Here is a 10703-nt window from a genome sequence, read left to right as displayed (position 1 = left end):
CTCTTGGGGGAGGGGGTGCTGGCTTCGCGCGCCGAGGCCGATCCCCACGCTGCACCAGGGCGGCCCGGTTTGACCCTGAGGTGGTGCCGCCCAGTCCAGGCCGAGCCCGGTGGGAGCCCCCTGCAAACGGGCTTTGTTCAGACCTTCCCGGTCTGCAGAGCTGCACCCGGAGCTGGAACATCATCCGCTTGTGACTCACTGTCACCTGGGTCTGCAGGGCTGCGGGGGGTGATCAGGGGAGCTGCACGGCACAGGCTGGCTCTGGACGGCCCCGGTGGGAATTCAGGGGCCCTGTTTGCTCTTCAGAATCACGGTTGTCAGTTGTGGGCTCCTGGTTTTGTTGTTTTGTTTTGTTTCTTGAATCATCTATGAAAGCGTTGGAACCCAAATAAGAGAGAGCCTCTTAGTAACCACCCCATTTCATTCCCCACAAGTTGTCGTTCGAGGAAAATGCAGTGTGACTACAGCCTGTCCGTAATCGAGAAAGTACTTCTTACACTGACTTCTTTTAAATGTGGAATCTGTTGCCGAGTTCATTTAACTGATGCGCACAAGTGAGCTTTGCAAGTGACTGACTGGCAGAAAACGAGTAGTGAGTTTGGGTAAGTTTCTGTCCTAGTAAGGCTCTTTGTCTCAGTATAGAAGAATTTCTACAGATACTGGTTTGCTGCTGTGGATGGACATCCACTGATGATGTGGAGGAGGAAGACCCTTCCCTGAAAGACTGTTCGTAGCTTAGCCAAGTGAAAGTCCATGGAAACGCTTGCATGGCTCCCCTTGTCCAGTGTAGATAATGGGTCCTCATTGGGCCCAGGTTTATTTGGAAATCTTCATACATAATTCTCTACATACTTCTTTGGAAAAAATTTTATTTTTGCTGGCTCTGGCTTTTACTGCTCTAAGTTGAATACCCAATTCTTTTTTTGCATTCATTTACTACATATTTATTGTACACCTGCTGTGATAGAAAAATATATACACATTGCCCTAGCCGGTGTGGTTCAGTGGATAGAGCATCGGCCTGGGGACTGAAAGGTCCTGGGTTCGATTCCCAGTCAGGGCACATGCCTGGATTGCAGGCTTGATCCCCAGGAGGGGGCGTGCAGGAGACAGCCGATCAATGATTTTCTCTAATCATTGATGTTTCTATCTCTCTCTCCCTCTCCAGTCCTGTCTGAATTCATTTAAAATACATTTTTAAAAATATGTATATATACACAATGGATCTCGATCCTCTAAATATTTACCCATTTAATCTGCTTATGGATATTCAATAGTAGTGATAGAGGCCTTTAAGCAATTTTATTTTTCCACCATTTTATCATTTCAGACAAGAGCCTTGTGAAGCTCTGCAGGGCCTGTATAGTTTCTGTTTACAATACAGTTGAGTGTTGATGATGAGTGCCAAGTGGCAGGGGCACTCTGTGCTATTGGATCCAGAGAAGGGAGAGCATTCTTACTTGGGATGATTAGTGGCCGGACTGGGGGGTGATGCCAGGAAGTGGAGTGCTCCCTACTCCGTGTTTGGTTCTGAGGAAGCCGCCTTCATTTGTAAAGCTGCATGGAAAATGTTCCGTTTCCCCAGCCCTTCAGATACGCTCATTGTTTTTCCCTCTTGTATTTCCAGAATCCAAGGACCCCTTTCGTTGTTTCTCCACTTTGCTTGATGGGAGGCATTATGGCCCCCAAAGACATCATGACAAATACACATGCTAAATCCATCCTCAACTCAATGAACTCCCTCAGGAAGAGCAACACCCTGTGTGACGTGACGCTGAGAGTGGAGCAGAAAGACTTCCCGGCCCATCGCATCGTGCTGGCTGCCTGTAGCGATTACTTCTGTGCCATGTTCACTAGTGAGGTAAGAGGCCTGCCCTTTCAGTATCAAAGTAGAACTTTGGCAGGAATTCATTGGTTTTTCGCTTGATTCTCAAGAGTTTTCGTCTTTATTTTTAAGAATAATTATTACTCATAACTTCAAGGATGTATTCTAGGCAAAATATACCATCAGCGATTCGGTGATCCCAAAAACAAGTTAACCCAGTATCTTGCAAAGTATCAAACAACTCAGTAAAATTGATATTCCAGGAAGGTGTCACCTCACTGTGTGCTCTTGGGTTACATTCAGTTCCTTCCCCGTTGGAACAGCTACAAATACATGCTTTATACAAATCAAACAAAATAGACTATAACTTTAAAAAGATGTGTGTTCGGTTCATATTATTAACATCCCTCAGGCTGTTGGATATGAGATGCTGCTTTTATCATGGGGAATTATAACCACGAGTATTTCATACCCTTTGAATTTTCAGCTTTCAGAGAAAGGGAAACCTTACGTCGATATCCAAGGTTTAACTGCCTCCACCATGGAAATCCTGTTGGACTTTGTGTACACAGAAACCGTGCATGTGACGGTGGAGAACGTGCAGGAGCTGCTCCCTGCAGCCTGTCTGCTGCAGCTGAAAGGTACAGGTGCTACTATTGTGCGTGCCAAGATGGCCCGGAATGTTTAAAGTGAAGGCTGTGGAGACAGACGTAGGCGCTCACATGTACTGCCCATGGGCAGAGACCGGGTTTCAGTCGCAGTAGAAAGGGCCTCTCCCAATGTGAGTGTCGGGCTCCTTGGAAGAGATCATTTACCCCTGTTCTGTTTTCAGAAAAATGGAGGAGAGGACAGATGCGCTTCCTTGCGCGCATGTACACAATAGCCTGCAAGGACACAAGAAACCGATGCTGTGTCGCCCACGTAGAGGGTTGAGGTGGCCAGGGGGGTAGGGAGGCAGGGGGGCTGTTCATGGGAACCCTTTGTACCTTGACTTTTCTGCACCGTGTAAAGTGTGTATTGAACATTGTAATTGACACACAAACATGAAGTAAACGTTTTCACGGAGTTAGCGGTGCTGACCCTTCCAGGGCCCCGTCCACTCCTTCACTCCAGTGCTGTTTCTGCTGTTTGCCGTTTTAATGGTTGAAACAATGGAGGGTTCTGCATTACTGCACAGCCATACCGTTAGGTTTATGCTCTGAACTTCTCAGTTAGAGAAGTATGAGCCAGATATTCGTTTCCTATTGTTTCTTCACTGGAGTCTTTTAGTAAATTAAAAAAAAAAAAACTCTTTTCAATTACAGTTGACATTCAATATTATAATAGTTCCGGGTGTACAGCATAGTGGTTTCACATTTATGTAACGTACGAGGTAAATTTTCACATAGAGTAGAAATTAGGTGCATCATGCTGAATTAGAATTGGTTTTATAGCTTGATTTTCAAGAGTTTTATGGGCAGTTTTGCTTAATTGTGCCAGTGTCCGCAGAAGCAGTTTGTCTTGCTATAGTTGTTTTAAAGCTGAAGCAGAGACCATCGTAAAGGCCTTATTGGAGGTCACTTATGCATAACACAGAAATAGGTTTGCATTCCTTCAGCATGAAATTTCTAATCTGGTCCTTAGTGCTGAGCCAGGGTTCTCTAACTCTGTGTAGAGAAGATGTTGCGATTGAGAACAGAGACCAGAGCTCAGCTGGCCACGTGCCTGAAGTATTCAATGTCTGTGTTTGTCCTAGGTGTGAAGCAAGCCTGCTGTGAGTTCTTAGAAAGTCAGTTGGACCCTTCTAATTGCCTGGGTATCAGGGACTTTGCTGAAACGCACAGTTGTGTTGACCTGATGCAAGCCGCGGAGGTTTTCAGCCAGAAGCACTTCCCTGAAGTGGTGCAGCACGAAGAATTCATCCTCCTGAGTCAGGGAGAGGTGGAAAAGCTAATCAAGTGTGATGAAATCCAGGTACAGATTGGGCTTCTTACGGTGGCTGCTTTAAGATTGGGCCATTACAAAAAGCAAGGTGGAGTTCCATGTTTCTGTAGCAGGACTTCTTACTGCACTGTCCACATTGGCTCCACGGGTTTCATTCAATGCCCCTGAGATCACATGCCAAGTTATTGGCGTGTTTTTGGAGGGAGTTCACCACCTTCCTGAATGAAATGTGTGATCCCAGTGTTTGAGAATCACTGCTGTACAGAGGGGATGAAGCAGAAATGGGAAGGAAAGTGAATTTCTCTGTTACCCATTCACTCATCTTACAAACATCTGTCGCGAGCATCTGTGACATAGCAATCAATGCGCCAGGTTCTATGGGCCAGAAGAAAGAGGCAGTTCTTGTTTTCAGAGAATTCACAGTGCAGTGGTAGAGACACCACCAAACTGATTGTCATAGGGTGTAATGAGAATAACGAGCCTACTCAAATGAGGGCCTTGCATAGGAGAAAGAAGAGTGAGCCTAGGTTTAGATTAGGTCAGAAAGGAAGGGACCGAGGTTGGAGACGGTGAGCAGGAGCCAGGTTCTGAGTGCCGCGTGGGGGACGAGGAAGTGAGGGAGGGGCCTGGGACGGGTGTGAGGCAGCGTTCAGTGCTGAGCCGGCAGGGGAACTTCAGTCCCACTCCCGCGCAGTTTTCAGTGCACGTGCGTCTCGGGATCGTGAGGAGTCTATCACAGAGCTGCTCGTATCAGGAGGCCTGAGGCCTTCCTCTCCAGTCGCCCAGTTCCGTGATCTAGTCAGGAGCGTCTGGGAAATACCTAGCAGAGCACATGGGGGGGGTGACGTCCACCTGTGGGCTTTGTCCCCGCAGTTAGGGGGCATTCTGCTCTATAGGAAGCTCAGAGTTCCTCCTCCCCGCGTCCCCCCTTGCTCTCCTTGGATATAGTAAAACATGAATTTTAAATTAGTGGATTCCCAGACATTAGTGGCTCCTCGGTTTCAAGGGCTCCCAGCGCTCGGCCCTTCACTCTGTTCTACCCAAGATCGTCGGTGACCCTTACAGACCTCGGTGTGATCAGGTCACAGGCCGGCTTGAGGCTTTTCATGGCTCCCAGTCGCTCTCAGAGTGAAGGCAGTCTCCGCGGCCGTGACGGCCTCGTTTACGTCTGCAGCTGATCTGTCCCCACCCGTTCGTTCCACGGCACCCGCCTCCTCAGTCCCCAAGTGGTCAGTGCTGCTGCGCTCTGGGACAGCTGCGCTCTAGGACGGCGCCGTGGGCTAGACATCCTGAGCAGATGGAGAGGACCTGTGTCCGCGCTGTCCAGCTCAGTAGCCCCTGGAGCACCACAGGCTGGCAAGTGTGGCCGAGCAGCCGAGTTCCAGTTCCACTTACTTTTGATGAAAGTCAGTGCAGTTGCCACGCTGGCTGGTTCCGGGTGGACAGTGCGGCTCCAGGTTTCTGCTGGTGCTCTGTCTGCCCAGAGGCCTCTCTCCTTGGCCAACTGCCTCTCGCCCATCAGACGTAAATCCCTTGCTTCTGCAGGGAGGCCTTCCCTGGCCCATCGGTGGGAACGAGGAATCGCGTGCATTTCTGTCTCGTGGCCCCTGTGCTCTCCCAGTGCCGTGTGTAAGGACCGAACGCGAGTCTGCTCTTTCTGATTTTACCATGATCTCCCCGCTCCAGGGCCCGGCTCAGGTCTGACCTGTTGACCAGAGTGACCGCCTCAGGCACAGTGCCTGGCACTCAGCAGGTGTTCGGGAAAGCCTCGGAGGAGTGGACATTCTGCGACCTTTTCTGTGTTTTCAGTTCTTAGGAAAAGTTCACAGAGTGGTTTCCTGTGTAGGTCCTGTCACTCCCTGGAAGGCGTCTGTCAGGACAGGTACCCTCGGGCTGGTGGGAGGGACCCAGGACCCTACTCTGGTGTCGTCTTTGGAAGGTCCTGGGTGCTGTCACACCTGGTGCTCTTCCAGGGGAATAGTACCGGCTGTTTATGGTTCTTACCTTATCCTGTCGGTCATAGCTAAGCCTAGACTCGGGTTCCCCAGGTGGTGCCTGTGTGCAGCGTGTCCCCCAAAATGTATCCACACTCGAACAGCGGTTAGCTCAGCTTTGAAATGAAATGCATTTCAATAAACACTGCCTTTATAATTAGCCAGAACGTGGATACATTTGGGGCACCCTGTTTATTGTCTCAGTAGCTCCGTGCCTCTTACAGCTGGTGCCCAGGTGCTGGGCCCATGGTGATGTGGAGAAGCCGGAGGGCATCGACGGCACCAGGGAGTGGGCGTTCCCTTAGAGCCAGCGTTGAGTCGGCAACAGATCCTCCCCACGCCCCCGGGAGCTTCAGAATGACCAGAGGAGGTTCGCGAGTGGAGGACATTCTGAAGGAAACACCAGCCGTGGCTGAGGGCTTACTAGGCACTCTCCGTCTCAGATATCTCACCCACTTTCACCATCATCTTCTTCCTGGTCTTAGGGACTTGTGTGTGAAAAGATGTTTTCCTAAGAACCCAGCTCTTTCTGGAAGATGTTAAATAATGGTGGCGGGGGACGGGAACAGGAAGGGAAAGGTAGGCCTGGCTACTTTCTGAGCTTGTGAGGCGATTGGCAGCACACAGGTCTGTAATTGTGCACTGATAGGTGGATTCTGAAGAGCCCGTCTTCGAGGCCGTCATCAACTGGGTGAAGCACGCCAAGAAGGAGCGGGAAGAGTCCCTGCCTGACCTGCTGCAGTATGTGCGGATGCCCCTGCTGACCCCCAGGTACATCACAGACGTCATCGACGCAGAGGTGAGTCCTGGGAGACAGGGTCCCGAGCCTGGCTGTCCGACAGCTTAGAGCGTGCCCTCGGGTTCCTTAGTCATTTCCGACGCCACAGCGTAGTTGCTGCCAGAGCCTCATGGAGCCACATTTTGGAAATTGGTTTCTATATGAGAAGTTAATTACAACTTAACCATAAACATGCCGTTTATCCTTATGACATTAGTGGGGCCATGCCCCCCTCTGCTCTGTGTTCCAGCCTTTCATCCGCTGCAGTCTCCAGTGCAGGGACCTCGTCGATGAGGCAAAGAAGTTCCACCTGAGGCCTGAACTGCGGAGTCAGATGCAGGGACCCAGGACACGGGCTCGTCTGGGTGAGCTGGCGTCTGTAGAAAACTGCCCCTTGCCGGGTGGATGATGGAGCTAAGAAGAGCATTCTATAGAAAATACAAAGACCTTGTCTCAGGCCTGTTTTTAATCTTTTCTTCATCGTGTCCTCTCAGACCGATCACCTTACCACCCGAGCTTTCTTCCATATCTATTTTGCACAACTCTTTGGAGGATTCAGTGAGATAAAGTGTGGCAATTTATAAATTGTCAAGTTTTGTTTCAATATGTTTGGAGTCTGTGAATTGGGAATTATGTAGAATGTCACGTAGGACTTGGTATGTTCCCATCCACCTGTCCCCTTCTGTGTGTTTCCCTCTGGGTGAGGAAGGAAGGAGGAGCAGGTGGTGGGGACAGCCCAGGGGTGGGCAGGGGCCTGGCCTCACTCACCCAGGCTGCGTGGGTGCAGTTACACAGGGGATTTCCTCAAAAGACTTTGTCTTTGGAAAGAAACAATGTAGGAAAGGTTATCAAATATCTTTGGGAAAATTGTAGAGAAGATTCCCTTTAAGAGTCTAGTCTTATGATTACTTGGCAGTTTTGATGACATAGTTGGCTAAACTGGAAAAATAAAAGTTCATAGAAAAGAGATTTTTTAAAATATGTTTTTAATGATTTTAGAGGAAGAGAGAGGGATAGAGAAATAGAAACATTGATGAGAGAGAAACATCATTCGGTTGCCTCCTGCATGGCCCCCACTGGGGATCAAGCCCATAACCCAGACATGTGCCCTGACTGGGAATCGAACCAGTGACTTCTCAGTGCACTGGGTGACACTCAACCACCTGAGCCACACCGGCCAGGGCATGGAAAAGAGATTTTTAAATATATCACTTGGTTCCTATTTCACAAATCTCAACTTTTCTGAGACAAGGTTAGGAGAGTGGTCTTTCATCACCAAAGAAACTTCCGTTTTGAGGTACAGGCTGAGAAGGGCAGGGAGCTCCTCTTGGCTCCTACCTGCACGTGGAACCTCAGTCGATATGTCGGCCAGAGGCGTCTGGGTGGCTGGAAGGGTGTGGTGGACTCACATTTGCCTTCTGCAGTTTTAATGTCCAGAAATTTAAATTTAAGATATTTGAGTTCTCAAGAGCTAGAGCCTCTAGAACAGTGGTTCTCAACCTTCTGGCCCTTTCAATACAATTCCTCATGTTGTGACCCAGCCATAAAATTATTTTCGTTGCTACTTCATAACTGTCATGTTGCTACTGTGATGAATGGTCATGTAAATATCTGATATGCAGGATGGTCTTAGGCGACCCCTGTGAAAGGGTCGTTCGGCTGCCAAAGGGGTCGCGGCCCACAGGTTGAGAACTGCTGCTCTAGGAGAAGTAATTTCCTCTGAGGCCACCTTACAGTGACTCTTCTTTTTCGACTGCTTCTCTGGGCACGTAAAACGACATTCATTGTAGAGCTGTTTCTGCTTATACTCCCTGCGCGTGTTCACCCAGCCAAGGGCGGTGCAGAGACCTGCCTTCCTCTCTCCTCAGGAGCCAATGAAGTGCTGCTGGTGGTTGGGGGCTTTGGCAGCCAGCAGTCTCCCATCGACGTGGTGGAGAAGTATGACCCCAAGACTCAGGAGTGGAGCTTTTTGCCAGTAAGTAAGGGTGGAACCCGTCGTGGAGAAAGAGCTCACGTGTCCTCCGTCCCTGGTTCTGGGTCATAAATAACCCAGCTCTAAGAATAGGAAAACCTAGTAACGGCTAACGCTCCTTACAACAGTGTCATGTGCACAGTAGGTATTCAATAGATAATTATCAACTATTTACATTAGGTCAGACCTCAGAATGCCAGTGTCAGCTGCCACCCTGTTTCAGCACCTTCCAGAGCTGTCTGTAACTCCCAGCATGCTCCACTGGTCCTGCTCTGTCACCCTGAGCTTGGTGTTAAGTTGTATGAAATTGAACTCAAGTTTGTATCTTTCTCAGTCTGTCTCTGTTTGAGTGGTGAAAATAATAATAATTCTGAGAAAACCTGGAAATCTTTCAGTCAATCCTCATGACTTTAGGGTCGTTGAGTCTGGCCCTTAGATGAGCAGTGCGGGAAAACTTCCACTCTAGGGGAGGATCTGAGTATGCAGCACAGAGCCCTATGGAGGAGAAAGGAGTGAGACACTGGAGAACGGGAAGCCTTGGGGGGAGGCAGGGGTGCAGGAGCCTTGATGCTAGAGCATCACAACACGTGAGAGAGTGTTTGCTCAGTGGGCAGACAGCTGGAGGCCACTGAGGAAGAGCTACTGCCGAAGGCTCCTGCTGGCGAGTGAAGAGGCGGAAACAAGACGGAGAGCCTGGGGGGAGGCCGAGGCTGCGTGACTGAAGTGCTCTGTACCCTTCTCTCCTGGACCACAGAGCATCACTCGGAAGAGACGTTACGTGGCCTCCGTGTCTTTACATGACCGGATCTATGTCATCGGTGGCTACGATGGCCGTTCCCGCCTCAGTTCAGTGGAATGTCTGGACTACACAGCAGATGAGGATGGGGTCTGGTATTCCGTGGCCCCAATGAATGTCCGACGAGGCCTTGCCGGTGCCACCACCCTAGGAGGTAGGCTGGGAGTGCAGGGTGGCGTTGCCATGCGGTGGGGCTGGATCGGGGCTCAGACCTCCCTGCTGTCTGGCAGGAACATGGCAGGGAGGGTCCCGGGGAGGTCAGACGCTCCTGTTGGCGTGGGCAATAGCAGTTACAGAGCTGCTTCAGCGCTGACAGCATGCTGGGTAGGGTCGCAACGTACTGAGTGGGACGTGGCTCTGGGTTTCTGGGGCCTGCGGCTGGTCTTCGGGGACTTCGTCCACTGTCTGTACATGTGTGGCCTGTGCTCTCTTCCTGATCGATAAGACTTCATTGACTTATCCTGTAAGAAACACTTTGGTTTTGCTCCCAAGCACTTGAAGGACTTGTGGGGAACTGGTAGAGCAACGTGATTAGAAATCTCTCCTTGGGGGAGGGCATGTGCTGGGGGTGGGGGTGGCCGGGAGAGTTACGTGGGGGGAAAGGAGACCTATGTAATACTTGAAACAATAAAGAACTGAAATTTAAAAAATAAATAAATTTCTTAGTGAAGAATGAGGCTGTTGTTGATATAATTAGAGTGATTTATGATTAAAATGTTTAAATTCACAACATTAAAAAAAATCCTCTAAGTGTCTGTGGTTGGTTCATTCTGAACAGATATGATCTACGTCTCTGGAGGCTTTGACGGGAGCAGGCGTCACACCAGCATGGAGCGCTATGACCCCAACATTGACCAGTGGAGCATGCTGGGAGATATGCAGACAGCCCGGGAAGGCGCGGGGCTGGTGGTGGCCGGCGGCGTGATCTACTGTCTAGGTGTTGAGCCGGGGAGGCAGGGATGGGAGAGGGTGTCATGGGTGGCAGCCTTTTGGGGAGGAGGGTTCTCTTTTTACCAGAATCAAGGTCATAGATGGCCTTCAACTAAAACCCTGGTTTATCCCAATACAGTTCCGTTAACTGGGATTATCTTTTTCGTGGGAGCAGATCATGGGATTCTGTTAGATCTCTCTTTGGACTGTTGGAACCCTTGAAGGAGAACTGAGATTAAAGATCAAGTGGGAACACAGAGAAAGGCAGACGGAGTGGGGCCGGGATTTGTGGTTCTTTCTGGAATGGCCTCTACTTTGTCTTTCAGGAGGATACGACGGCTTGAATATCTTAAATTCAGTTGAGAAATATGACCCCCATACAGGACACTGGACTAATGTCACACCGATGGCCACCAAGCGCTCTGGTAAGACCGTCGGGTCTGAGGGAGGGGCAGTCTGCCGTCAGGTCTCTGCTTGCACAGTGA

General features: G+C 49.9%; 1 protein-coding gene across 1 annotated transcript in view; it reads left to right on the top strand.

Annotated features, from left to right (window-relative positions):
- Positions 1–399: 399 nt before the first annotated feature.
- Positions 400–10703, top strand: part of KLHL12 (kelch-like family member 12) — a 12806-nt gene continuing 2502 nt past the window's right edge. Inside the window, exons 1-10 of the mRNA XM_005886364.2 lie at positions 400–602; positions 1628–1861; positions 2313–2466; positions 3561–3778; positions 6392–6541; positions 6771–6885; positions 8389–8495; positions 9247–9442; positions 10067–10225; positions 10545–10643. Coding sequence (XP_005886426.1) covers positions 1667–1861; positions 2313–2466; positions 3561–3778; positions 6392–6541; positions 6771–6885; positions 8389–8495; positions 9247–9442; positions 10067–10225; positions 10545–10643 — 1393 coding nt within the window. The 5' untranslated portion in view covers positions 400–602; positions 1628–1666. The remainder of the gene's footprint in view (positions 603–1627; positions 1862–2312; positions 2467–3560; positions 3779–6391; positions 6542–6770; positions 6886–8388; positions 8496–9246; positions 9443–10066; positions 10226–10544; positions 10644–10703) is intronic.

The sequence above is a fragment of the Myotis brandtii genome, unplaced genomic scaffold (genome assembly GCF_000412655.1).
Source record: "Myotis brandtii unplaced genomic scaffold, ASM41265v1 scaffold975, whole genome shotgun sequence".
Classification (NCBI taxonomy): Eukaryota; Metazoa; Chordata; class Mammalia; order Chiroptera; family Vespertilionidae; genus Myotis; species Myotis brandtii.
This window is presented reverse-complemented; position numbering and strand designations above follow the sequence as displayed.